Source organism: Fragaria vesca, linkage group LG6 (genome assembly GCF_000184155.1).
Source record: "Fragaria vesca subsp. vesca linkage group LG6, FraVesHawaii_1.0, whole genome shotgun sequence".
Lineage (NCBI taxonomy): Eukaryota > Viridiplantae > Streptophyta > Magnoliopsida > Rosales > Rosaceae > Fragaria > Fragaria vesca.
The window spans coordinates 30,902,800-30,930,489 of record NC_020496.1 but is presented as its reverse complement, the minus strand read 5'-3'; the positions used below and the strand labels follow the sequence as shown (position 1 = coordinate 30,930,489).

Below are 27,690 nucleotides of genomic sequence, written 5' to 3'. Positions count from 1 at the left end.
TTCTTCTTAAGGGGTTTTGTCTTCATGGCTCCCCTTATGTACTATTCTTTTTATTTAATAAAATTTTCGATTCTCAGACATTATTTTCACTTTGATGCATATGCTCAATTGTTGAAATTGTGTCGATTCCACCCACTTTATAACATAAAATTTGAACTTAACCGTCATCTTTCATTTTCTATTTTATCTTTCTAGCAAAAGTTCACCTTCTTTGTTTAGTATCTTACCACCTAATGTCTTTTTTTTGGTCGAACTACCACCTAATGTTTAACAATAAAAATAAAAGAGTGTATTAGAACGTAATGTAGATGTTGCATCTCAAAAATTGACTTGTAAATATTTGCTGTCTATTTAAGATGTTGTACATCACTGATGTAGAACGAGAATGAACTAAATTTAGACAGAAAAAAAATAAAAGTCAGGAAGCGACGAATAATCAAAAGAATGATTTAAAGATTGATAATTCTAGTATCATGAGGTTGGTAGCCGCTGGAATATTTAAGAATATGTTGTTTTGGACTTTTCGGGTTTGTCGTGCAAAATCTGTTAAATCTGATTTGGAGTAACTTTTGACAAGAACGTCTGTTTATGACGCGTGATACCTTTCCGGAATGAGAACGACGAGATCTACATCTACAAGACTCACTTTAGTGAGCCCTGTCATATTTAGGCCAAAAGATATCGTTTTATATATCCGATTCGGCATTTAGTATTATTTTAGGTTTTTAGTTTATTTTGGATTTTGTTTTGTTTTAACCTATGGGTTTTTAGGCTTGGTTGTTAGTTACCCTAGGGTTTAGTTTCTCCTATATAAGGACCCTTAATTGGTTGTAGTCGTGAGCTTTGATATTAACAAAACATTTGAGTTTATCTCCACTCTTCTGGTGCATTCCAGGAACTTCTCGTGGATTCGAGAAAATAGACTTGTGGATTCAAGTCGCCGTTGGTGGATTCCAACATTTTATATTTCCGATGTATCAATCACTAAGGGGCCTCCGTATCAATCACTAAGGGGCCTCCTTCATAATCCTTCCTGTTGAATATTATATGAAGAACAGATGATAACAGTTGAACAACAAAATGCAATTGGCAAATGAAGATAGAGTCAAGAACATAGTTTTCTAAGCCACACCCTATGTTTCTATGCAACACCCTCTTGTTAAATTCAAAAGATTAGCTTTTTAACTACAGCAACAGGCCAACAGCACGTCTCTAAAGACTTTCCCACCCATAAGAAAAAGTGTTAGAGAACATGAATCTGGCCCATAATCTTTTCCATCATCTGGCCCATAATCTTTTCCATCCAATGGAAAAGATTATGGGCCAGATTCATGTTCACTAACAAAAAGTCTCTAAAGGCTAGGTTTTTTTGAAAAGTCTCTGAAGACTAGTTAATGTCAAGTACTTGATGATCATCTCTCCCTTCCCCTCCAATACTTCAATCAGTGACCAATACATATCTGTATCTCTGCACGCAGCTTCCATTAGCCTCTAGTCTACCACGAAAATCGTCCCAAACAACAACAAAAGCAACAAGCCAACAACAAGTCTCTAAAGAAAAAGTCTCTAAAGACTAGTTAATGCCAAGTACTTGATGATCATCTCTCCCTTCCCCTCCAGATACTTCAATCAGTGATCAATACATATCTGTAACTGAGCAAATCTCTGTACTCAGCTTTCATGAGCCATTAGTCTACCATTAACATGGAACCGATTCTCATTCCTCTCCACCTCTCCTTGTTTCTCCACATCCTTACTCTCCTAGAGGCCGGAGTACTGTCGCCGCCTATATACACTCCGGTGGATGATATCACCCTTGACTATGGCAATCTGGGGCAACATTCAAATAACTACGACTCCAGAATTTGGAGTGGAGACATCAACTCAACATTTTCACCCATACAAGATGGTGAAAGTAACATGACATCCCAATCCAGAAAAGCACCTCCTTCTGTGTCACAATTCGCTAGCCAAGTCCCTTACACCACTGCTCGCCTTTCTTACTCGGAATTCACTTACAACATTCCTCTTTCTCCCGGGAAAAAGTTTGTCCGCTTGCATTTCAACCCGGCTTCATACCCGGACTTCCAAAGCTCCAATTCCCTCTTTTCTGTCACAGCTAGCGACTACATCCTGCTAAAGGACTTCAGAGCTTATAACACTGCCGATGATGCGACGCCGCTGATGAGAGAATTCTGCGTCAACATAGAGACAGAACATAGCTTGAACATAACATTCACACCCAGCAAAGATGCATATGTTTTTATTAACGGGATTGAAATCGTGTCGATGCCCACCAATCTCTACACAACTTCAGTTCGTTCCATCGGCAGCAATAGTCCTTATTCAGTCAAAAGCAGAAAAGCCCTGGACATGGTGTACCGAATCAACGTAGGCGGAAAGGCAATCAACACTACTGAAGACACAGGAGTGTACCGGAAATGGGAAGCTGCTGATGACATGTATTTGGATGGTTTGAGTAAAAAATACAGCGTGCTAGCACAGAACGACACAATTGAGCTCAAGTTTGTCGAAACTCCAGAGTACTCTGCTCCAAAAGAAGTTTACAATACAGGACGGTCAATGTGGATGAACAAAACCGTCAACTACAATCTCACCTGGTCATTTCCTGTAGACTCTAACTTCTCCTACCTGGTTAGATTGCATTTTTGTGAGTTTGAGTCTGACGTTACCAAGATCGGAGAACGTGTATCTGTAATTTACATAGCCAATCAAACTGCTGAACAAGGAGCAGACATAATTCTCTGGAGTGGTGGAAATGGGATACCAACATACAGAGACTACATGTTGGCCATGATTGACCCTGGAAGCCAGAAAAAAATTAATCTCTCTATTTCATTTCAAGCATTACATGCAGATTTGTCGAGTGAATATAGGGATGCAACGTTGAGTGGACTCGAAATATTTAAGCTAATTGACCCAAAAGGCGAGCTCGGATCCATCCCGGACCTGAAGATGACACAGCATGGTAAGTCATTTCCTGTGCTTGCCCTTGTTGCTGGTCTAGTTTCCAGCATACTTGTGTTCTTTGTCGTCGGATACATGGTTTTCAGGAGGAGATGGAAAGTTGAGCACTCTGGCTCCAGCAACAGGATAATGAAGTTTAAAACGACCCCCGGGTCATCTCATCCGTGTCGCTACTTTTCACTAGCAGAGATCAAAGCCGCTACCAAGAACTTCAGTGATGCTCTCATCATTGGAGCTGGAGGATTTGGTAATGTTTACAAAGGATGCATTGATAGTGGAGCCACTGCAGTTGCAATCAAACGGCTGAAACCAGAATCATCCCAAGGTGTTCATGAGTTTGAGACTGAAATTGAGATGCTCTCTGAACTCCACCATCGCCATTTGGTTTCACTCATTGGATATTGTAGTGATAAAGGAGAGATGATCTTAGTGTATGATTACATGGCACATGGAACCCTCCGTGACCATCTCTACCACACTACTAACCCTCCTCTTCCATGGGAACAACGGCTTCAGATTTGTATTGGTGCAGCTAGAGGATTGCAGTACCTTCATAGTGGTGTGAAGGGCACCATCATTCACCGAGATGTGAAGAGCACTAACATCTTATTGGATGACAAATGGGTGGCCAAGGTTTCGGATTTCGGGCTGTCCAAAGGCACAACAACCATGTCCGAAACTCACATCAGTACGATTGTGAAAGGTAGTTTCGGGTATCTGGATCCAGAATACTACCGAAGACAACGTCTAACTGAGAAGTCAGACGTCTACTCATTTGGTGTAGTTTTATGTGAGGTATTGTGTGCAAGGCCAGCAGTGATACATACAGAGAAAACAGAAGCTCACCAAGTGAATCTGGCCGAGTGGGCAAAGAGTTGCCATCAGAATGGGGCACTTGATCAAATGATTGATCCAAGTTTGAGAGGTAAGATTGGAGCCGAGTGCTTAAATATATTTGCTGATGTAGCTATCAGCTGCATGCATGATGATGGGACTGAACGGCCGTCCATGAATGATGTTGTAAGAGGGCTTGAGCTTGCATTGGAGCTTCAACCAAGTGCAGAGGAGAACATCAACTGCACTGAAAAGATAGGTGAAACTGAAACAAGCAGTAGTGAGCAAAGTTGTGCAACCAACAATTCCATTATATGCATATCTGCCACAATCTTCTCTGAGATAAACAACCCTATTGGTAGATGAGACTGCATGTTCTCTACAAAATTCTCTTGTATAAGTGTCAGTTGTAACTTGTAAGGCAAGTACGATACGTTTAATACTTCATTGAATCTAAACCCAGCAATGCAATATGAGTGGAAGTGAGTATTTTTGGTCAAGTGATCACTGATTTATTTTATCCATTTAAATATTTATTTTTACAATAATAGTGATAAAAGTTAGTAAAACTCTTGTATATATATTTTTGGAGTTACATGTTAAGCAAAATAAAATAAAATAAATTAAAATAAATTATATCGAGAAAATATCGAATATCGATGAAAATTTATCATATTTTATATAAACATGAAATAATAAAATATCATTCACCTAACAATAGATGATATGCATCAATTATATATCTTCTAAATGGCCCCGCCTAAGACCGCTTGGTCCCCGCCTAGGCTCTAGGCTGCAACAAGTCGTCTCGGTTTTCTTCCACACCTTTGTGTCAGGTTGTGGGCGATTAGGCGGCCGCCTAGGCTGCTAAGCTCTTCGGCTAATTTTGTTTTCTTTTTGTAGTGAGATTGTTATATTGTGGGGAGTATGAACGTATAAAAGTTAATGATGTGTTTAAAATTAGAGGTGTATATGTTTATTATTGTTGTTGCTCATTTTTACAGGAAGTTATGCTAAATTTTATTTATAATTTATTTTATAAATAGGTCTGATTAGATTTATGTTGAATAATTTATTCATATTTGACATTTTTTAAATATTAAATCGTATAAAATATATATTTTTAATTAATAAATCTTAAAAAATAGAAATTGCCTAATCCCCGCTTAATCTTTGCCTAGGCTGTCCAGGCTCTAGGTTGCGGGTTATCGCCCACCTACTGCCTTTTAGAACATTGATTATATATGCCGACAACTTAAAACAAGTTGCATGATATTTTCTTGTCTAGTTGCTTGTGTTCCTTACCCTATGTCCAATCTCTATAGCTATCAAAATAGGCAGACACTATGTTGTAATGCGTAATGCAAAATGGTTGCTTTTCACCCATGCCGATGGGTTAGCGACTTAAGCAGCCTTTAGGATACCCAAACCTGTTCCTTTTCTAGGGAAGAGCATTGGGCCGTTCTTTTTTCTAGCCAAGGGTCTTGGGCCGTTTGAATGAAAACCTTTTGGGCTAGAAAAAGGTTTATTCAATTTAACCCGACCCGTTAACTGCAGAAAAAAACCGTTTGAAGAAAATTAGTTAAATTACTAGACCTGAAAACAGTCAAAATGCCCAAACCGTTATAGTTTTTCCACTCGCCCCAAATCCATTACAAGATTTCTTACTTCTTCTTCTTCTTCTTCTTCTTCTTCTTCTTCCTCCTCCTCCTCCTCCTCCTTCTTCTTCTTTGTAAGAAGCCCTGTAAGCTAGGAATGGCTGCTCCTCCTTTTCCAGGTCTCAGGTTTTATCAGCCCACTGATGATGAGATTATTAGGAATTACTTGGTCCCCAAGATACTGGGTACGCCGAAACCTTATGATACAATCACCACCGAAGATGTCTACTCCACCAGCCCTGAGCATCTTCCACTCGGTTAGTTCTTCATTACATGAAAAAGAAGGGTTCTTGATTTCCTATATGTGCATTACATGAAAAAGAAGGGTTCTTGATTTCCTATATATGCATTTCTTGTATGACATTGGGTTTCTATGCTACTGTTACTTCTCTGTTTTCATTGCTCTGGTTTGTTTCTTTACCTTTATTTACGTTCTGGGTCTCATTTCTCAACTTCATGCTATGGTGAATTGGCGATAAAGTTTTACTGTTTCTGCATTACCCATTTAGAGTTTCTGATTCTTTTTCTATATCAAATGTGTTGCTCCTGTGAAGTGTTAAGGTTATCGATTTCTTACTGAAGTTAGCAGAAGAGATGTAGTCTTGGATTTAATCTGGGATCCGAGTTGGAGTATAAAATTTGTTGCACTAAATTTCTCAATTTTGGAGACTGCATGAAAGTATTTAACTTTGAGAGAAAATGATGCTTAGTTTAGACATTTAGTTATTGTGAACTTTGGATATAGCCAGAAGAATGCTGTTCACATGTGAATCTGAGATTGGTTAAATTTAGGCCTTTTGGTCATCATGGTCATGTCCCTATCAGTCTTGAAGTGCTGTGAAGTTTTTGTTTTCCTGCTTGAAATGGGAGATGGAAACTAGCCCTCAAATACCTCTGAGTATAATGGGATGAGATGTTTGTGATTCCTTCACACTCCACAAAATATATCGGTTTGTATAAATTGGGCGCTTGCATTAAAACACTTCAATTTGAGCCTTGGAACTGAAAAGAGATTTTTCGAGTACCCAGAATAATTACATTAGTACTGTATTCATTGCCTCACAGCTGTATTATGAGGACATAAAAGGGGACCTTGAAAGGGTCACTATTTCAGTTGAGCTCAACATAACGCTACTTTTCCTAATCTGTTGTTGAATGATTTGCAGAAGAAAATGTCGACCACTTCAATGATAATGAATGGTACTTCTACACAACTAGGACAAACAAAAACCATTATTTGACAAGAAATGGCTACTACCTTACCACCTCTATGGATGAGCAGATCTTTCGTAACAATAAAGTGGTTGGTTTCAAGAGGATTCTGAGGTTTTACCTTGGTAGCAGGCCAGAAACAGGAATCAAAACCGAGTGGTCCGTCCATGAGTTTCAAGCTAACCCTGGTGTATTTCCAGCAGCGAATCTACTTGGTAATGTTGTCCAGGAGAAGGTAATTACTTATTTCCTAATCTTTAGTTTCCAACTGAGAAACACAGCGCGCTGATACTGTTATATTTTATCTTCTTGCAGCTATCCAGTTTGGTAGTGTGCAAAATTCTTCGTACACAAGAACCTTCTGTCAATGAATCGGAGGAAAGAGGCAGGGATGAAGGCGATTCTTCGGGGGTTGATATGGAGGAGCTACCGAGTACAAGTAAGAATCTAAAAGGAACTAAGCTGCCTCAGGAAGAATAGATAAGTACTATCTGAAGGAACTAAGCTGCTGCAGGAAGAATAGACCAAATGTTGTTTAGTTTTGCAGATAGGTACTAGTATACAGTGCATATCAAAATGATATTTTAGTATATGATAGGTATGACATCCTGGTTTGCAAATCAGCTGACCAAAACAGAATCACATAATTCTTTGATGCCTTGATTGTTTTGTACATATATGGGTGTACTGTGTACATCTTGCTAAACATTTGGAAAGATTAGAAATGAGGTGCAAAGTGCACTGGCATGTTCTTGGAAATATTATTCTCTGATAGTTTCTTTATTCCCATAAATGTGCTGACTATTAGAACCACATGTTGAGGTGTTCAATCTTGTTTATGAAACCTGTAGAGAAGAAAAGGTTAGGAGATTAGGAGAACTGTATCTAGTCTTATTGTTCGTTTTTTTTTTTTTTTTTTTTTTTTTTTTCAAGATGATACTTAGATAGTTGGCAATTTTTCACATAAAAAGTATGTGTAGATAGTAGTTATATATTGAACAATCAATTAATCATGTATCGTCATTATTAGTAATAACACGTGTACATAGTAGTTGTTGTGACAATCAATTATTTCATGTATCGTGATTGTACGGACGGATATGATTGTTCGAATACTTCAATAATTAGCAAAACAAAATACCTAAGAACAAGTTAGAGAGATTCTGCAAATCTGGAGAGTCCACACTTATGGTGAGTGTGAGCCTAGTACTCCCTGTGTAATATAGGAACACATCTGGATATTTAGAATTATGAATATTGAGTCCCCATATGGGCGGATTATGATTAGGAGCAAACATTGAAACATAAATGTTGAGCTGTGTAACATTGTACAAACTGCATGCCCTCAAAATACGAACTTGTTGCGTTCTAAAATTACTGCATTGCACTATTGTACAATGTTAGACCTCTTCAAAAAAAAAAAGTTAAATTCGTGAAGCTAAAGCGCATTTTGGCCAAATTTAGACCGGATCAACGAAATGGGGATGATTTTGTCTTTATTCTAAACATTGTGATGGTACCTCAAAGACCTTTTAGACCCAGAAGTTAATCACTCGACACATGTGAAATGTTTTAATTATGCATTGCAACGCAATACGTGGCCACTTCACAGCTCAAACTAGAATTGGAGAGCGCCCCCAACTAAATAAGAACCGGTAGGCAACTCAATCCGTCACTCAATACCACATGTTTCCAGTTCTAAATGAAATGAAATCGAGGTGTCAATGCCGACCAAAGAAAAAATCCGAACCGAAAACACCGAGTCCAACCCTAGTGGAGCTACCAAATTAACAATGAGCACATTATGGGCCTAAACAAAATCAACATGGGCCAAAGATAAGAAAAAAAAGAAAAAGCAAAGGCCTTAAACCACAGAAAGCGAATCCCTGTGAAATTAACAGGAAAGCTCAAAACGACTATCTAGGGTTTTGAACACACACAGGCTCACTCCGGCTGCTGCGACCAAAACACCAAAATCTCAATCGCAGCTGCACAGAGCCTTCAACAATGACGACGATTGTCCCCACCTCCGAGGAAATTCCCGCTCTCGCCGTCGTCCGTTACGCCTCCGAGCTCGCCTGGGCCGACGCCGGCGCTGAGGTACTCCTTCAGAAACCTTGTCTCTGTTTCAAGTTCGATAGATTTCATCTTCTTCGTTAATCTTGAGCTGAAAATCGTTGAATAGATATAGAATTGTATACGCATCGGTGAGAAAACTTGCCTTGAGTTGAAGCAGAGAGAGAAATCGAGTACTGGTTGTGCCGTAAATCAAAATGAATTCTAGAGTTGATTGTCATGATGTTTTTAGATGCATTATTTTTTGGAGGTGGTGTATTGTTTGTTGTTGTTTTTGTTTTTGTGTGATAGAAATCATAGAAACAGTGAAATGGCTTTAAAAAAAAACTAGTTGAGCGAATTGAAATTGATGTTTCATTTGATACATGGTGAAAAGTATGGTTAAATCAGAACAATTGAAGAGGACAAATGAATCGATTTGTACTACTTATAGGGCTAACACTATCTCCATGGGATGATAGGTTGACATAGTATTGTTGGTTTGGAAGATGGAAAGAGTTCTGGATGACAAAATGAATTTATACAATTTGTAGAGGAGTTGTAGATGTTGCAAAGGGTTGAAGGACTACTTACGTTTAGTTTATCCAGATGTAGTAGCAACTGCATCCCTGTTCTAGCCTAATTGCATTTTCCGTTTTGTAGAATATGTTTGTTGATTTGAAGATTACTATATTTGCTGTCATTTGTTTTCGTTTGCATAAATTTTAATAGGGAAAAAGATTTTAGTGACATTCATAATCAAAGAGACAAGATATATACATCTGCATTGATGCCATGGTCATCCAATTGACGCATGTTTACATACAATGGAAAATCTTAGACATGGTTCATTAGATTTGTTAAAATATGTGTTTCCTAGGCCTTTATTTATATTTATAAATATTATCTCTTCATGAATTGTTACTAATGACATTCTTGTTTCTGGATAACTATACAAGTACCTGTACTTGTATAAAAACACTATGCATATCACACATGTGCCTGACTATGTCATATGCAGGTTGCAGATGAGGAAGTTAGAAGACTTTATGAGGAAGCCAAACAATGTATGGACAATGCCAGGTGGTTTGATTTGGTGTCACTTATGCTAACTTCAGCTGATGTGATACTCTCAAAGGTCTCAGACAAAGGTACAGTGCTTTCGATGGTTTCTCTAATTCCCTTTTCAAGCAGTTAAATGGATATGGAGGTTCAGTGTCGCATGACTGCATGATACTTTGACATGTGTACTATTTAGCTAGTGATGTGAATTGCGTGGTGTTGATGGTCCAGAGTTTTATTTTTAACCATAGCGCATTGATATAATAATAATCCTAGGCTTAGCTACTATCTTTTAAAATGGTTGCTAATGTCTTTACAACAGTGGAAAGTGTAATTAGGATTCGAACATATCATCACAAGTGATCAGATCGTGCAACTTTAACAATAAGCAAAACACTGTTGAATGGTGACAAGTGTGTGTTTTTATTGTCAATATTCATCTATCTTTGGTTTAACATACAAGAATTCCTGTTGTTTTCTTCTCCAGATCTTGAGTGTATCTTCACTGTTATCTGCAATGTTGTTACAAATTCTGAAAGTCTAGAGGAAGTACGTCAGATTGCAGAACTTATATCTGGAAAGGTTACACAGCAACCAAGTGACAAACCTGCATCGCGGTTAAAGATGTAATATACCATTTTGATTGTGACATTTTGTTAAACGATTTTTAATGTACTTCGGATGTTGATCATTTTTATTACAGTTTGTTCACTCTGTACAACCTACTAGAGGACCCATATAGTCGGTTCTCTGTTTACTTGAGCGCTCTGAATTTGGCTATCAATGGGAAGGTCACCGAGCATGTCCTCCCTTCATTCAAACAGATAGACAGTTTCTTGAAAGAGTGGAATATTGGGGTCTCAGACCAGAGGCAGCTATTTCTTACCATATCTAATGTTTTAAAAGAACATAAAAGGTATCCTATGCTTAAACCCTTACCTATGAATTCTTATTTTTATGTAAATGCCTTTTCTACATGAGAATAATTGATTATTTCTTTGTTGTATTTCAGCTTGGCAAAGGAGTCATTCAAATTTCTAACCAAGTACTTGGCAACATTTTCTGGAGAAGATGCGCAAGTTTTGAGCCAAGCCAAGGATGAGGCTGTTCGCACAATTGTGGAATTTGTGAAGACACCAGACATGTTTCAGGTATTGTAATGTGTTATGCAATTTCATAGATGTTGCATAGCACTTTCTTTCTCCCATTTCTACTTTGTGCATTTTCATCCTTAGTTACTTGTAATTTTCTTCTTTTTTTATTATATTCCAATTTGAGGCAGACTCAGACTCAGGTTTCTTATGTTTGGTAGTTTGTGGAGCCATTTAGTGTTATCTGCAGTTGCATATAAGTCTTTGTATATCTATATTAGTCTATGTAATGCTGCTTAGATTAGCCCTTTCAAGCCTCTAGATGATTGGCATTTCTCTCAGATGCTCAGCGTCTTTCTAGTAGGATTGTCTTTTCCTGTAGTTTTCTGGTTTATATTGGACCTTAGTCAAGTTCATTATTTTCTTTCTTTGGGAAAGAAATTCCTTATGGCCATTTCTAATGTTCTTAATTGGTTTGTGTTTGCATTGTTACATTGCAGTGTGATTTGCTAGATCTGCCTGCTGTAGCACAGTTGGAGAAGGATGCTAAACATGCACCGGCATATCAGCTTCTGAAGGTATTTTTGACTCAGAGGCTGGATGCGTACTTGGAGTTCGCGGCAGCAAATTCTGCTCTGCTGCAAAGCTATGGTAGAATTTTGGTTCCACGTCATTCATAAATCTGGGCGATCGCTCTGTTCTTTCACAGTAGATGTATTCTAAGTGCTTAAGAAGGTTGTTGTTGACATGGTGCAGGTCTTGTCCATGAAGATTGTATTACTAAGATGAGGTTGATTTCATTGGTGGATCTTGGCTCTGATGAATCTGGAAGAGTTCCTTATAGTCTTATCAGAGATACACTTCAGGTTAGTTTGGATTATGTTTTTCTGGGCCTGCTGCTTTCCTTTCTCATCTTGTTAATAATAGTTATGCACGCTTCTGACAGATTAGTGAAGATGAAGTGGAACCTTGGGTGGTTAAGGCTATAACTGCCAAGTTACTGGACTGTAAAATGGACCAGATGAATGAAGTTGTAATTGTGACGTAAGTTTGTGTTGCTTGTGATAGATATTTGTTTTATTGGTTCGTTGTTATTGGTATATCCGAGTTCACATTTGTGATATTCTTGTTTTATTGCTTGGTCTGCAGCCGCTCTACTCAGCGAGTGTTTGGGAAGGAGCAATGGCATACTCTTAAGACAAAGCTAGCTTCTTGGAGGGTAAGTAGCTGCCTTTAGTGCTTAATCTTTTAGTTGTCGTCTTGCAGTCTTTGTCAAATTCATTTTATTGCGTATCAACCATTGATAATGTTCTCGCTCCAGGGCAATATTGCACATGTGATCAGCACTGTTCAAGCTAACAGGCCAGTTGAAGATGGTGTCCAGGCAGCTCGTTAGGATGTTCTCTTTTATCTCCTCTTTCCCATTTCTTAGTTAGTCTGGACCATATGATGTGACAATCCAAATGTCTTGGAATTTTTGACGAATAGTGTTTTGTTATATCTATAAATCTTTTATTACTCTACACTATTCTAATCGTGAGCGACTGCTCGACTTAAAACACTTAAGTGTGAACAACAGTTAGATGTCAGTTGCAGAGATTTGGTATGAGAAACTAAAACTAGATCAGTCTCTGTTGACAAACTATGAGAAATCGAGTCTCTCTCTTCCCCAATGTTCGCGGGAGAGACCAGTCAGACCACCATACTTTTTTGCAGGATTCAATCCGAGAAAGGGTTTGAGACTTTGAGCCTCCACCTGAAATTTCATGTAAGTTTTTAAGTTTTGGTGTTACTGTTTGTATCATAGGTCGAAAGTTTTAGACTATGAAGTAAGGTTCATGTGAGTTTGTTATATAATGGAAGAGTTAAAAGCTGAAGCATTAGCTTATCTTTGAATGAATTTTGCATGATGCATATGTTGTATCCCTGAATTAAGCAGTATCAATTTTATTTTCAAAATGGATAAAATAAAATTAGTAATCACTTGACCGGAAATTGTTGTTTCTGAAACTCTATCCATTGGTGATACTCGTCGGAATTTCCCCAAGTATGATAATTTGGAATGCACTGTTATTTGATTTAGATTCATTGAAGTATGAGACGTAGCGTGCTTGCCTTACAACAGAACATTGTATTCCAGAGGATATTGTAGAGAATAGAGAAGATTGAGTTTTAGTTTCATATAGAGTAGTGACTAGTGAGTACTGTATCAAACGTGTATGTAGACGTAATTGTTGGTTTGGTGTCTTTATGAGTTTATGTTATAGGCAGGGGAAGAACCTAGGAAGGGAACAAGTTAATTCATAGATATATGTATGGTTGTGAACAGTAGAAGTAACATACTGTTATGCGAAGCGGCCGACGGGCCTCGAGGGTCTCACACACACGGGTCTAAAAATGTTGATATTATCCTCAGTTTAGTCATCCAGATGCGAAACAAGTATAATGTTTTACATAAAAGACCTCGACATTAGTGTGTGTGGTACCATTTCTTATAACCCAAATATAACTCTTTACGTTTCTAATGTGGGATTTTAAGAGGCTCTAATCTAAGTCACATTTTTTCAACAGAGAAAAAAGGAAAGGCAGAGAGAACCAAGAACTGGTTTCATTGTATTAAGTGTACAAAAGTATGTGTTGGTTAGGTTCTTCATGATAGAAATTCGAGTATGGTTGGGTTGCTCTGATTCCACTGATTGTAAGTTCTTGAGTAGAAAGTGGGGCATGACCATCAAAGACCTTTTTTTTTTTTTTGTTTGGTCTGAAGACCATCAAAGACTTGCTAGACTATGACTAAGCAATGCCTGTCCTCCTTTACTTTATGCGTGTTGATCGAGCTTGGCAGCTTGCTCTGCAAATTGATGTTTTTCGTGTGAGGTCTATCATAATCCCCTCGAGCAAATTCTACGCTTAATGGTGCTGATGACTACTAGAGTCTTTCGTTTAGAAAACAACCACAGAGTTATTATCAAACATAAATGGCAGGAAGCTATATTGAAAATTACATAGATTGGAATCTGTCAACAAGATGCACAAGAATTTGATACTTTACGATTGCGAATTTTAGATACACGATATTGCGTATTCGAAAGGGTTGCAATCAACATCGTGACATCGATCATATATAGTGTTGATGTTACGTTGATGCTCACTTCTTGTTGTGCTTGTTCCAAAGAACAACACATTTGATAGTAAATGTTGAACGACTTTTTCTCATATACATATTTCTTTGTCCCCACCACCAACTAGTAGTAATGTTTGGTCATGATGAGTGCCAAGACCGCTACTACTCTAGTGAATGTTTCAGGTAAACAAGATTGCTCGAGGCTAGCACTATCTCCCAATATTTTTCACTTTAACAAGTTGAGGCCATTTTTAAAATGGAGAAGGTTGTATTACCTATCTAGATAAGGGGTAAAGGCCGTAAAACTAGGGTGTGTTTGTCCTCATGTCAATCATGTGTACTTAAAATGATAATTAAGTCATTAAAGGTGTAACATGAGTATTTTAAGGACTCAATTATCACTTTAAGCACATATTTTACAACTTTATGATAACTAGAAAATTTTACAGCTTTAAGGACTCGTATTACAACTTCAAAGACTCACATTACCATTTTGATGACTCATTTTACAACTTTAAGATAAAATTGATGCATGTAATGCATTAAGCCATTAACACGTTCTAGAATTTTTCCTAAATAAGACCTAAAAATTTTCACAAAGGCCAATTACGACAAGGTGGAATTTTACCTTTCAATTTGATTCAATTTTGTCTTTTTTGGAAATATTGCTCTCTCTTTGTTTGTTCGTACCCGAATCGAGCGCGAAAACTGGGGGGGAGAAGCAAATTACCAATATAACCTTACCAGTGTTCCTCTTTTGATTTCCAAAACCCCAAACCCCTAATTTACAGACGAAACGCGGTCGTTTCCCAAACCAAAATTCGTTTGGTCGAAGCGAGAATGGCAGAAGTACTTTATTGGTACCTGGAGGAATGCTGCGGTGTTCTCAGGAGTTCAAAGTTTGTACCTTTATTGGGTTTCATCACTAAGGAATATGCAGGTGTAACTCCAAATCCCCAGAAATTTGTATCTTCTTCAGTTCTTTATTAATGTTAGAAATTAACCCAAACTTCTTCATGGGTGTTCAATATATCACTAAGATTTGCATTAAAGTAAATTGCAGCTACTTGGTACCAGTTACTTTTGGGTGACATTTGTTTGATCTGTTTGTCCTCTGATTCAGTCGTTCTGTGTTATCCTTGATGTGCTTTTCCACAGGGAAACAGTTGAAAATTTTGATGAGCAGACTTGGGGCAGTTTTGGTGATCACCGGTATGTTTGTTTAGATTATCAAATTATTGATAGGAGTTCTACTAGTAATTGTGATGAGTGAACTATATGTGTAGGATTTACACATAGTGATAGTAAAGGAGCCTTGTTATAACAATTGTGTTATTATAATTTAGAATGCACTGTTATTTGATTTAGACTCATTTAAGTATCAGACGTAGCGTGCTTGCCTTACAACAGAACATTGTATTCCAGAGGATATTGTAGAGAACAGAGAAGATTGTCCCAGATATGCATACAAGGGAATTGTTGGTTGCACAGTTTAGCTTGCGGAGACAAGAATAGCCGAAATCGGAAAATAGGTAGGCTGGGAGGAGTGCTGTGGTATTCTCAGGAACTCAAAGTTTGTAGCTTTATTGGGTATCATCACTTTTCAGGGGTATGCAGGTGCAGGTGAGCCCATGTAGTTCCAAATCGGAAAAGCAGTAAACTAATCCTCTTTGCTTTTGTACAACTGGAATTGTGAAAATTGGTTGTTGGTTGGAAAATTTCTAATGTGTTATCATTGTTTGCTTCCAAAATGATGACTATTAGTATTAAGAGAAACTCTTGCATTGCATTCTACAGGTAAAGAGCTTCATTAAGTATATATAGAACATTGGTATAATGCTAGGAATATCATAGGCATATAGAATGAACTGTTATGTGATTTTGGAAATCGCATTTTATTGGTTTTCCTTACAATCCAGTACAAACTTATATGAGTACACTTACCGGTTCATGATTCTGTCCAGATTTCTTTCATTTCTTTGAAATGATGGTCGTCATCTCCCACTTGGGTTGTTAACCTCAGAGAAGATTGTCGGGGATATGCATTTAATGGAATCGTTGGGGGCACAGCTTTGCTCACTACTGGTGGTTTCAGTTTGAACATTCCTTTCAATGCTGTTGATATTTCCTTCTGTATTCCGCTGAAGCTGCAAGGCAAGCTCAAGCCCCCTAACAACATCGGTCATGGATGGCCGTTCTGTTCCATTGTCGTGGATGCAACTGATAGCTACCTCAGTATACTTATCCAGGCACTCGGCTGCAATCTTACCTCTCAAAATTGGATCAATGATTTGATCGAGTTCCCCATTCTGATGACAGCTCTTGGTCCACTCAGCCAGGCTTGCTTGCCTAATATCCTCTCTATCTATCACAGCTGGCCTCGCACACAATACTTCACACAACACTACACCGAATGAGTAGACGTCTGATTGAGGAGTTAGATGTTGTGTTCTGAAGTATTCTGGATCCAGATACCCGAAACTGCCCTTCACCAGAGTGCTGATGTGGGTGTTGGACGTGTCATTCGTGCCCTTTGACAGCCCAAAATCTGAAACCTTGGCCACCCAGTGTTCATCCAATAAGATGTTGGTGCTCTTCACGTCACGGTGAATGATCGTGCCCCTGACACCGCTATGGAGGTACTGCAACCCTCTTGCTGCGCCAATACAAATCTGAAGCCGTTCTTTCCAAGGAAGAGGTGGGTTCTCAGTGTTGTAGAGATGATCTCTGATTGTCCCACGTGCCATGTACTCGTACATTAAGATCATCTCACCTTTATCATTACAATATCCAATCAAAGACACCAAATGGCGATGACGGATTTGGGATAGCAATTCGATTTCCGTCTTGAACTCATGGGCACCCTGTGATGAATCTGGCTTCAGCTTCTTGATTGCGACAAGGGTTGCCTTACCATCAATCTGTCCTTTGTAGACATTGCCAAATCCTCCAACTCCAATAATAGAAGTAGCATTGAAGTTTTCAGTGGCGACTTTGATCTCTGGTAGTGAAAACCGACGACAGAAATAAGTTGGTGTAGATGACTTATGGACCTTCATTGACTTCTTTCCCCTGTGGCTAGATCTTGAGTCCTTACCATTCCATCCTCGCCTGAAGACCAAGAATCCGGTCGCCGAGAACACAATTATGCTGGCAATTACACCAGCAACAATGGCAACCAAAAGAGTTGACTCACTTGACTTTTTTGGTCTTTTCACTTGCGGTGAATCAGGATTTCCTGCTGCTGTATATGAGACATTCGACCCAAATAGTTTTAAGATTTCGAGCCCATTCAGGAGTGCATCATTATATGAGCTCTTCATTTTATTCTCAGGGCCAGACATGTACACAACGTAGTCTCTGTACACTGGAATCCCATTTCCACCAGTCCATTCGATTATGTCGGCTTCTTCTTCGACTGCTTGGTTCTCTATGATAATTTGAAATGTTCTGTCCCCGGACTGGGTAATACCTGGTTCAAACTCACAGAAATGCAGCCTCAGAAGGTAGTGGAATGAAGAATCTACCGGAAATGTCCAGGTGAGATTGTAGCTCTTGTTGATGTATTTCTTCATCCCCAATGACCGGCCTGAACGGTAAATTTCTCCTTCTGCTGAGTACGCGGGAGCTTTAAAAAAATTGAGCTGGATTCTATCGTTGTATGATTGCACGCTGATTGTTTCACTTAAAGCATCCAAGTACACCTCATCTGAAGAATTCCAGACGTTCAGGACTTCATAACTAACAAAGTATGTCTTACCACCAAACCGTATTCCTATTTCGCCACCACCGTTTACACCACCAATGTCTAGTCTGTAGAGCGTCTGCAGAGCAGTGCTGTTTTCGATGCGATACTTGAGTTGGCTGCCTCCGACGTACCGATACCCAGCGCTTTCTGCTGCAGAGTAGTAAAGATTGGTTGGCATCTCCATGACTTGAATACCGTTGATAAACGCGTAGGCATCTTTGCTTGGACTGAATGTGATGTTGAAAGTCTTTAGACTCTGTTCTTCGTGAATGTTTAAACAGAATTCTTTGTATAACGTCGCCACCCCAGAGGCATCAGCAGTGGCAGAAGCATTGAAGTTGTCAAGAAGGGTAAAGTCACCGGCTTTGACGGAGAAGAGAGCTTTGGAGCGGTTGAAGTTGGTGTAGGAAGCTGGGTAGAAGTAGAAGCGAATGAACTTTTGGCCGGCGGTGAGATTGAATCTGTAAGTAAATTCTGAGTGAGAAAGCCGCACTCCTTGGTACGGCCATTCTAAGTAACCAGAGGAATAGTTAGGACTTGTGCCATAGGTGGTGCTACCAATGGGTGTGAATTTCGTATTGACATCTCCGCTCCAACCTTCTGAATTAATTTCCGCAGTGAAATTAGTGCCACAAGCAATGGAGACATTTGCAACCCGACTGTAGGTAGCTGACGAATCTCCGGCCACCATGTATGTGACAACGTACACAAACAGGAAAAGGTAAAGCAGAGTGAGAATTGGTTTCATTGTAAATAGCAAGAAAAAAGAGGGAGATGTTTTGGGAAGAAGCTGCTTCTGGATATGTATGGCATGATGAAGTTGAACAAATACTTGCAGGTCCTCTAAATTAAAGATGCACCCATCCGTCAACAAAAAGACTTCGACCGGTTGTGCTCATTTGGAGTTGGAAAAGTCTTTCAACCTACAACTATTGATCAAAACATGGCCCGATGACAGGGTAAAGGAACATTGTTAGAAAGTTCCCATTCTCCTTTGCATTGGTATGTAGCTTGGACCAAGTCTTTATAATCTGATGGGTGGTTGTCTTACATTTTTTTGCCACTTTCTAATTTGAACCACATGTGGTGCTTATTTTGACAGGAAAAGTCTCTTGTTACCGGCAAAGATTTTACCCTTTTCAGCTCTGTCTGTACCTCACCATAGGCTCGACAAACTAAAGGAAAGGTGTGTATGAACAAGACATCCAGCAATAAGAACAAAGGTGTTTTTTTTTTTTCAGTAGATGAGGAATCCCTTATATTTCAGTAATTCTGGGCAGTAAAAGATCGACATGAAAGTTCTACTACATTGGTGATAAGTAATGGTCAAGGTACTACAAGGATTTAGATCTCTTTAAGTGATCTGAAAGAGAGTCATTGCAATCAAGTTTACATTCATTTGGGTTTTACTATATATTGACTTGAATATGCAAAATATTTTTGCAGCACTGATATCATAAATACTTTCAGATTCGTCTCATTCTTCAAATACGATGCTCATCATCTCCCACTTGGATTGTTGATCTCAGAGAAGATTGTCTCAGATATACATGTAATGGAATCCTTGGTTGCACAACTTGGTTCTCGACTACTTGGTTCAGTTTTTACCTTTCTTTCAATGGAGTTGATATCCTTCTCTGGGCTATGATGAATCTGCAATGCAAACTCAAGCCCCCTGAGAACATCATCCATCGACGGCCTTTCAACACCATTTTCATGCACACAGCTCATTGCAATCTCAACAAACTTATTTAAGCTCTCCGTTGCGATTTTACCTGTTAAGCTTGGGTCGATGATTTGATCAAGTTCCCCCTTGTGAAGACAACTTTTGGCCCACTCAGATAAGTTCATTTGCCTCATCTCCTCTGTATTTATCACAGCTGGCCTTGCACATAGTACCTCAAACAAAACTACACCAAATGAGTAGACATCAGACTTCTCAGTTAATCTTTGGCGTCGGTAGTATTCTGGGTCTAGATACCCGAAGCTACCCTTCACTACCGTGCTTATGTGAGTCTTGGACATGTTGGCGCTCCCCACTTTTGACAACCCAAAATCTGAAACCTTGGCCACCCATTTCTCATCCAATAAGATGTTTGTGCTCTTCACGTCACGGTGAATGATGGTTCCCTTGGCACCGCCATGAAGGTATTGTAGCCCTTGAGCCGTGCCAATACAAATCTGAAGCCGTTGATCCCAAGAAAGAGTTGAGTTATTGGTGTGATAGAGATGATCACGGAGGGATCCTCGAGCCATGTAATCATATACCAGGATCATCTCACCTTTATCAGTACAGTATCCAATGAGTGAAACCAAATGGCGATGACGAAGTTGGGAGAGCAACTCAATTTCTGTCTTGAACTCATGGGCACCCTGGGATGACTCTGGTTTCAGTCGTTTAATTGCAACAGGAGTGGCTCCACCATCAATGCATCCCTTGTACACATTGCCGAATCCTCCAACACCAATAACTGAAGTTTGATGGAAGTTCTTGGTGGCGGCTTTGATCTCTGCCAGTGAGAAGTAACGACACAAATAAGACGGTGAAGATGAGCTGGGGGTCATTGTTAATTTCATTGTACTGTGGCTGTTGCCGGAAACTTTCTGTCTTTGCCTGAAAACGAAGATTCCAAATGCAGAGAATACTACTATGCTGGAAATTACACCAGCAACGATGACCAGCATATGAGTTGAATTCTTTGAAGTTCTTGGGCTTAGCAGTGTCACCTTCGGGTTGGTGCTACTTCCGGTTTGCTGGTCTTTTGAGTTGATCAGTTTCAAAATTTCAAGCCCGTTCAGAATTGCATTGTTGTATTCAATCGTCCAGTCCATTTGGAATGCTTGCAGCGTGATAAATAGACTTACTTTCTTCTGCCTTCCCAGGTCAGACAAGGCAACCACGTAGTCTCTGTATACTGGTATCCCATTTCCACCACTCCATCCGACTATGTCTGCTGTATCAACGGCTTGATTGCCTATGTAAATTACAAAAGTCCGCTCTCCTCCTATCTTGAAAATTTCGATCTCACAAAAATGCAGCCTAACCAGGTAAGGATAGTTAGAATCTACATGAAATTCCCAGGTGAGATTGTAGCTCCTGTTGTTTGTCTTGTTGGTGTCAATTGACCGGCCTGTTTTGTAAACTTCTTTCGGCGCACTGTATTCAGGTATTCTGCCAAACTTGAGTTGAATGCTTGGATTGGATGGTGAAACAGTTATATTTCTACTTGATTCATCCAAGTAGGTTTCATCCTCACCATCCCAATTCCGGTACATTCCAGTGTCTTGATTGGATGAGACGGGGCTGCCACCAATGTTGATTCTGTAAAACATCTCCATAGCAGTGTTTTCCCCAATTGGAAAGTTGCCTTCCTCGCCTATATAAGCAGGCCCGTTGCTTTGAGGTGCGGTGTAGTAAAGATAAGTCGGCATGGACACAATCTCGATTCCGTTGATAAAGGCGTATGCCTGCTCGGCTTTGCTTGGAATGAATGTGATGTTTAGACTCTGATCTCCACCATATATGTTCAAGCAGAACTCCTTGTATATCGTCTCCACCCCAGAAGCATCCACAGTGGCTGAAGCATTGAAGTCTTGTAGAAGAGTATAGCCGCCAGCTTTGACGGAAAACAAGGCTTTGGAGCGATCAAAGTCAGCATACGAAGCATGGTAGAAGTACAAGCGTATGAACTTTTGGCCAGTAGTTAACGTAAATGTGTAAGTGAATTCGGAGTGAGAAAGCCTCGCGGTGGTGTAGGGTACTCTGCCTGTGAAGGACGATGATGGTGCTTTTCTGACTTGGGATGTACTGTTACCAACTTGGTCTTGTTCCATTGGGAAGAATTCTGAATTGATATCTGTGTTCCAAGTTCGGTTATCAAACTTACTGATTTGGGTGCCGGATTCGCCACAGGCAATGGTTATATCTTCAACTGGAGTGTAGATAAGTTGTGAATCACCGGCCACAAGTTGGGCGACGATGTGGAGAAGAAGGCAAAGGCAGAGAGGACCAAGAACTGGTATCATGGAATTAACTGTACAAAAGTATGTGTTGGGTAGGTTCTTCATGATAGAACTTTGATTATGGTTGGGTTGCTCTGATTCCACTGATTGTAAATTTTGAGTAGAAAGTGGGACATGACCATCAAAGACTTGCTAGACTATGACTAAGCAATGGGGTTTGATGAATCTGTCCTCTACTTATGCGTGTTATCGAGCTTGGCAACTTGCTTCTATCATAATCCTCGAGCAAATTCTACGCTTATGGTGCTGATGACTGCTAAAGTTTTCCATTTAGAAAACAATCAAAGTCATTATCAAACATAAATGGCAGGAAGCTATATTGAAAATTACATAGCTTGGAATCTGTCTAACAGGAGGGGTTCTAATGAGGACTATTTGATTAAGGACTAGTTGAGGATTTTATTTATTAAATGTGTATTACACCTATTTTTCAATCACATTTTTCTATCTACACCGTTTGATTTTTAGGTATATATAAGTAGATTATTTATATAAATTTTCAACTAAATTGGCGATCGTTAAGGAACCGAATTAAATCAAATCAATGAACGATCGATCCAAATTTGTCAAACATGAATTGTTCAAGTTTATAATTGGTAAATCACATTTATGAATGCCTTAATGATTTTCAATTTGGATGAAAATTTGTAAAGATAATCTACTCATATATATCTACTAACTAGACAATCAAGATGTTAATATGTGATCAAAAACAGAATGAAACGAAAAAGTTATCAACCAAATAATCCTCATTATAACCCCTCCTTATGTCAACAAGATGCACAAAAATTTAACAATTTTATGAGTGTGAATTTTGAAGACACGTTATTGCCTATTTATTGGTCGGAAGACTTACAAGTCAAAATTTTGTGGCAAAAGGTTGCAATCAACATCGTGACATCGATCACATAATAATGTTGATGCTTACATTGATGCTTGCCTCTTGTGCTTATTCTAAATAACAATTGACATTTGATAGTAAATGTTGGAGGACTTTTCTCTTAATATACATATTTCTTTGATTTTGTTGAAAAGCTACTCCAAGGAATATTACAATAAACAAGAATTTTTTATTTTTTTTTAGAAGTCCAAGATTGCTCGAAGGCTCGCCACTATCTCCCAATATTTTCATTTTCACAAACTGAATCCATTTTAGGGAAAAATTTTGCTATACATTAAGGGGTATGGTATACCTCATGAATTCCTAGGCAAAATTTCTTCAAATCCCTACCCTACCACCCCTTTTCAATCAGATATTAATGGGATGTACGCCATACCTTAAGGTATAGTCATTTTAGGAGAAGAGAAGGTTGTATATTAATACTAGTGTTCACCCCGTCACAAAGGTCACTTACGAGTTTAGGACAAGGTTTTGTACCCAAGTCGAGCGCGAAAATTGAAAATGGAGTGATTTGAACGACGTCGTTCGTGGAGTTCATTTGTGACAAAAGTACCAAAATAACCTTTACCAGTGTTTCCCTTCTGATTTCAGCCCCAAATCAAAAACCCCAATTCACAGCGAAACGCCGTTGTTTCCGGATGCAATATTCGTTTGTCGAAGCGAGAATGGCAGAAGTACTGAAATTGGTACCTGGAAGAATGCTCAAAGTTTGTAGCTTTATTGGGTTTCATCACTTTAGGAATTACTCTACCCTTCTTCATGGGTTTTCCATATTTTACTAAGATTTTTGGTTCATTAAAGTGATTGCAACTACTTGATGCCAGTTATTTGGGGTGACATTTATTTGTTTGTAGTCACTAAAGATATCCTGATTATGTGTTATACTTGATGTAGGATGTATTGTTTTTCGACAGCGAAACAGTTGAAGATTTTTATGAGCATACTTGGGGTAGTTTTGATGATCACAGATTCACAGGTATGTTACTTTAGTCCATCCTCTGAATTATAGATGGGAGTTTTAAAAGTAATCGTGATAACCCATTGTTTCCCATTTGAGCTAAATGTGATGGAAATTTTGACTGTAAAAGGAGCCTTGTTATAACAAATGTGTTATTATTCTTAGCTTTCCATATGATGACTTTCTTATATTATGAGCAACTCTTCCTGTTGCATTCGACAGGAAAAAAAGCTTCATAAGGTATATAGTACATTGGTGACAACTAATGCTAGGAATAATATAGCATATAGAATGAAGTGTAATGTGATTTGAAACTGGCACTGCAAGTAATATTGCATTCTATTGGTTTTCTTTACAATCCAGTACAAGTATGTAATGATATACACTTACCGGGTTCATGATTCTGTCCAGATTGCTTTCATTTGTTTGAAATGATGCTCATCATCTCCCACTTGGGTTGTTTATCTCAGAGAAGATTGTCGCAGATATACATTTAATGGAATCGTTGGTGGCACAGTTTTGCTCACTACAGCTTGTTTCAGTTTCAACATTCCTTCCAGGGCACTTGCTTTTTCCTTCTGCACTTTGCTGAAGCTGCAATGCATGTTCAAGCTCCCTAACAACAGCAGTCATGGAGGGCCGTTCTGTTCCGTTTTCATGCATGCAACTGATAGCTATATCGGTGAACTTATTCAAGCACTCAGCTATGATGTTACCTCTCAAACTTGGATCAATGATCTGATCAAGTTCCCCAATCTCATGACAGCTCTTTGCCCACTCAGCAAGGCTAGCTTGCTTCAGCTCTTCTGTATGTATCACTGCTGCCCTTGCACACAATACCTCACACAGAACTACACCAAATGAGTAGACATCTGACTTCTCAGTTAGACATTGGCGTCGGTAGTATTCTGGGTCCAGATACCCGAAACTGCCTTTCACATTCGTGCTGATGTGAGTTGTGGACATGTCTGTTGTGCCTTTGGACAGCCCGAAATCTGAAACCTTGGCCACCCATTTGTCATCCAGCAAGATGTTTGTGCTCTTCACATCTCGGTGAATAATGGTGCCCTTCACGCCACTATGAAGGTACTGCAATCCTCTAGCTGCACCGATACAAATCTGAAGCCGTTGGTCCCAGGGAAGAGATGGCTTATTAGTGTGGTAGAGATGAGAACGGAGGGTCCCTTGTGCCATGTAATCATACACTAAGATCATCTCTCCTTTATCAGTACAATATCCAATGAGTGAAACCAAGTGGCGATGACGGAGTTCGGAGAGCATCTCAATTTCAGTCTCAAATTCATGAACACCTTGGGATGATTCTGGTTTCAGTCGTTTGATTGCAACTGGAGTAACTCCACTATCAATGCATCCTTTGTAAACATTACCAAATCCTCCAGCTCCAATGATGAAAGCATCACTGAAGTTCTTAGTGGCGGCTTTGATCTCTGCTAGTGAAAAGCAGCGACACCGATAAGATGACCCGGGGGTTGTTGTAAACTTCATTCTCTTGTTGCAGGAGCCAGAGTCCTTGACTTTCCATCTCCTCCTGAAAACCATGTATCCGAGAACAGAGAACACTAGCCCGGAAGCTACACCTGCGATAATACCAACCACAGGAGTAGACTTTTTCTTACCAGGACTACTCTTTGGTGGCACCTTTGGTGCGTCGACCTGAGTTCTTGGATCGGGGTTAGGTCCGGCAAGGTTTCCAGTGGAGTCGCTGAGCTTGAAGATTTCTAGTCCGTTCAAGATGGCATCGTTGTATTTAGTATATGAATATTTCTGTAGCGCTGCCAGTACTAGATAGAGATTAACTTTCTTCTCGCTTCCAACCGGAGGCTTGAACATGCCCACAACGTAGTCTCTGTAAACTGGATTCCCATTAGCTCCACTCCATACAATAACATCTGCAAGTCGTTCTGCGGTTTGATTCGCTATGAAGATTTGAAACGCTCGATCTCCAACCTCGGTAATGTCAGATTCAAACTCACAGAAATGGAGTCTCACCAGGTAATAAAACTTGGGATCCAAGGGAAATATCCATGTGAGGTTATAGCTCTTGTTGATGGTTGTGTTCATCCCCATTGACCGACCTGTTGTGTAAACCCGTTTCGGAGCAGAGTACTCTGGAACTGTGAGGAAGTTGAGCTCGATGGTATTGTTCTGTGGAAGCACGCTGAATTGTTTACTTAGATAATCCAAATATTTATCGTCGGCCGAGTCCCAATTCCGGTACATTCCTGTGTCTTCGTCCGGCGCTATGGGGCCTCCGCCGACGTTGATTCTGTACACCATCTCCAGAGCTGTGTCGTTTCTGATTGGATATGAGCTTGCGCTGGTGTCAATGAAATTAGGTGAGGAAGTATAGTAAAAACCGGTAGGCATGGACACAACTTCGATTCCGTTGATGAAAGCGTAGGCATCTTTGCTTGGGGTGAAGGTGATGTCGAGTCTCTGTCCTGTCTCGATGTTTACACAAAACTCTTTTACCAGCGGAGAGCCACCGGAAGCGTCGGCGGTGACGGAGGCGTTGAAGTCTTTGAGGAGAGTGAACCCGGCGGCAGTGACGGAGAAGAGGGAGTTGGAGCGTTGGAAGTTGTTGTTGTATGTGTCGGGGTTGAAATGTAAGCGGATGAACTTTTGGCCGGGAGAGAGGGGAATAGTGTAAGTGAATTCAGAGCGAGAGAGACGAGCTTTGGTGTAAGGGACTTGGCTGGCTGTGGAGGACATAGGTGCAGTTATGGATTCGGATGCGTTACCTATTGGGGTGAACTTGGAGTTGACATCTCCTGTCCAAGTTCTGAGCAGATCATTGGTCGGTTGGCCGGAATTGCCGCAGGCGAGGGTGATATTGTCGACCGGAGTGTATGGTTGGGACTGACCGGTGAGAAAGAGAGTGATGAAAAACAAGGAGAGGTAGAGAGGAGTGGTGATTGGTTTCATGGTAGGTAGTGTAAGATGAAAGATGAGAGGATGAGGATGAAGTTGGAAACAAGGGAAGCTACTCTGCTTATGATATGGAATCACAAGCATCACAGTATAATACTAAACTGGTGTGTTTAATTTTCTAATTCAAGTCTTTGTTATTGTGGAAGTGTTTTTCTTCTTCTTGCTTTAGTTGTCCAGTCCATTGTGTTTTTAGTGGAGGTTTCCTTTTTCTTTTCATGAATGAGACTCATGCCTTTGGCCAAAATAATATCTAGATGTGAAGAAGTCACTTGGAAATGCAACAAGTTTGTTGTCCTCTCTAAGTTGGAACTTTCTTGTTTAACAGTTTTCTAGCACCAGTGTGATTCGTAAAAATGCAATCTTACCAGGTAGGAGAAGTTAGAGTCTACAGGAAATGACCAGGTGAGATTGTAGCTGTTGTTAATGGTCTTGTTGATCCACATTGACCGTCCTGTTTTGTAAACTTCTTTTGGAGCAGAGTACTCTGGAGTTTCACCAAAATTGAGCTCAATTGTATTGTTCTGTGCTAGCAAGCTGGACTTTTTACTCAAACCATCCAAATACATGTCATCGGCAGCGTCCCATTTTCAGTACATTCCAGTGTCTTCAGTAGAGTTGATTGGCTTTATTCCTATGTTGATTCGGTACACCATGTCTAGAGCTTGTCTGCCTTCGATTGAATAAGGGCTGTCACTGTCGATGGAAAGAACTGAACTGGTGTAAATATTGGTAGGCATAGACACAATTTCAATCCCGTTGATGAAAGCGTATGCATCTTTGCTGGGAGTGAATGTGATGTTCAAGCTACGTCCAGTCTGTATGTTGATGCAGAATTCTCTCATCAGCGGCATCTCCCTGTAAGCATCGTCAGCAGTGATGTAAGCTCTGAAGTCTTTGAGCAGGATGTAGCGGCTAGCTGTGACAGAGAAGAGGGAGTTCGAGCTGTGGAAGTCCGGGTATGAAGCAGGGTTGAAATGCAAGCGGATGAACTTTTTTCCAGGAGAAAGAGGAATTATGTAAGTGAATTCCGAGTAAGAAAGGCGAGCAGTGGTGTAAGGGACTTGGCTGGCGGATTGCGACAATG

At 39.7% G+C, this 27,690-nt stretch overlaps 6 protein-coding genes across 6 annotated transcripts; 3 read left to right on the top strand and 3 right to left on the bottom strand.

Annotated features, from left to right (window-relative positions):
* The first annotated feature begins 1,704 nt into the window (after window positions 1–1,704).
* LOC101294788 (receptor-like protein kinase FERONIA-like) lies at window positions 1,705–4,188 on the top strand. The gene has a single exon (XM_004306014.1). It carries the CDS (start codon window positions 1,705–1,707, stop codon window positions 4,186–4,188), a length of 2,484 nt encoding a protein of 827 aa, XP_004306062.1.
* A 1,389-nt stretch (window positions 4,189–5,577) lies between these two features.
* Window positions 5,578–7,172, top strand: LOC101294499 (NAC transcription factor 25-like). Its single transcript, XM_004306013.1, has 3 exons — window positions 5,578–5,737; window positions 6,647–6,927; window positions 7,008–7,172. The coding sequence occupies exons 1-3, from the start codon at window positions 5,578–5,580 to the stop codon at window positions 7,170–7,172; spliced, it is 606 nt and encodes a 201-aa protein (XP_004306061.1).
* Window positions 7,173–8,614: 1,442 nt separating this feature from the next.
* LOC101291071 (eukaryotic translation initiation factor 3 subunit M-like) lies at window positions 8,615–13,108 on the top strand. Its single transcript, XM_004304170.1, has 10 exons — window positions 8,615–8,792; window positions 9,769–9,898; window positions 10,297–10,435; window positions 10,513–10,725; window positions 10,822–10,960; window positions 11,401–11,551; window positions 11,657–11,766; window positions 11,847–11,944; window positions 12,050–12,119; window positions 12,222–13,108. The coding sequence occupies exons 1-10, from the start codon at window positions 8,700–8,702 to the stop codon at window positions 12,294–12,296; spliced, it is 1,218 nt and encodes a 405-aa protein (XP_004304218.1). The 5' UTR covers window positions 8,615–8,699; the 3' UTR covers window positions 12,297–13,108.
* A 2,910-nt stretch (window positions 13,109–16,018) lies between these two features.
* On the bottom strand, window positions 16,019–18,463 carry LOC101294205 (receptor-like protein kinase FERONIA-like). The gene has a single exon (XM_004306012.1). It carries the CDS (start codon window positions 18,461–18,463, stop codon window positions 16,019–16,021), a length of 2,445 nt encoding a protein of 814 aa, XP_004306060.1.
* A 791-nt stretch (window positions 18,464–19,254) lies between these two features.
* Window positions 19,255–21,798, bottom strand: LOC101293918 (receptor-like protein kinase FERONIA-like). Its single transcript, XM_004306011.1, has one exon. It carries the CDS (start codon window positions 21,796–21,798, stop codon window positions 19,273–19,275), a length of 2,526 nt encoding a protein of 841 aa, XP_004306059.1. The 3' UTR covers window positions 19,255–19,272.
* A 2,297-nt stretch (window positions 21,799–24,095) lies between these two features.
* On the bottom strand, window positions 24,096–26,687 carry LOC101293624 (receptor-like protein kinase FERONIA-like). The gene has a single exon (XM_004306010.1). The coding sequence runs from the start codon at window positions 26,598–26,600 to the stop codon at window positions 24,096–24,098; it is 2,505 nt and encodes an 834-aa protein (XP_004306058.1). The 5' UTR covers window positions 26,601–26,687.
* Between the last annotated feature and the right edge of the window lie 1,003 nt (window positions 26,688–27,690).

What these genes read in the sequence shown, in the direction of transcription:
- LOC101294205 (XM_004306012.1), bottom strand. Translation starts at nt 18,463, where the DNA reads ATGGTGGCCGGAGATTCGTCAGCTACCTACAGTCGGGTTGCAAATGTC.
- LOC101293918 (XM_004306011.1), bottom strand. Translation starts at nt 21,798, where the DNA reads ATGATACCAGTTCTTGGTCCTCTCTGCCTTTGCCTTCTTCTCCACATC.
- LOC101293624 (XM_004306010.1), bottom strand. Translation starts at nt 26,600, where the DNA reads ATGAAACCAATCACCACTCCTCTCTACCTCTCCTTGTTTTTCATCACT.
- LOC101291071 (XM_004304170.1), top strand. Translation starts at nt 8,700, where the DNA reads ATGACGACGATTGTCCCCACCTCCGAGGAAATTCCCGCTCTCGCCGTC. An exon ending in AGACACCAGACATGTTTCAG is followed by an intron (nt 10,961 to 11,400) that starts GTATTGTAATGT and finishes GTTACATTGCAG; the next exon opens with TGTGATTTGCTAGATCTGCC. An exon ending in TGCTCTGCTGCAAAGCTATG is followed by an intron (nt 11,552 to 11,656) that starts GTAGAATTTTGG and finishes GACATGGTGCAG; the next exon opens with GTCTTGTCCATGAAGATTGT.
- LOC101294499 (XM_004306013.1), top strand. Translation starts at nt 5,578, where the DNA reads ATGGCTGCTCCTCCTTTTCCAGGTCTCAGGTTTTATCAGCCCACTGAT. An exon ending in CCCTGAGCATCTTCCACTCG is followed by an intron (nt 5,738 to 6,646) that starts GTTAGTTCTTCA and finishes AATGATTTGCAG; the next exon opens with AAGAAAATGTCGACCACTTC. An exon ending in GTAATGTTGTCCAGGAGAAG is followed by an intron (nt 6,928 to 7,007) that starts GTAATTACTTAT and finishes ATCTTCTTGCAG; the next exon opens with CTATCCAGTTTGGTAGTGTG.
- LOC101294788 (XM_004306014.1), top strand. Translation starts at nt 1,705, where the DNA reads ATGGAACCGATTCTCATTCCTCTCCACCTCTCCTTGTTTCTCCACATC.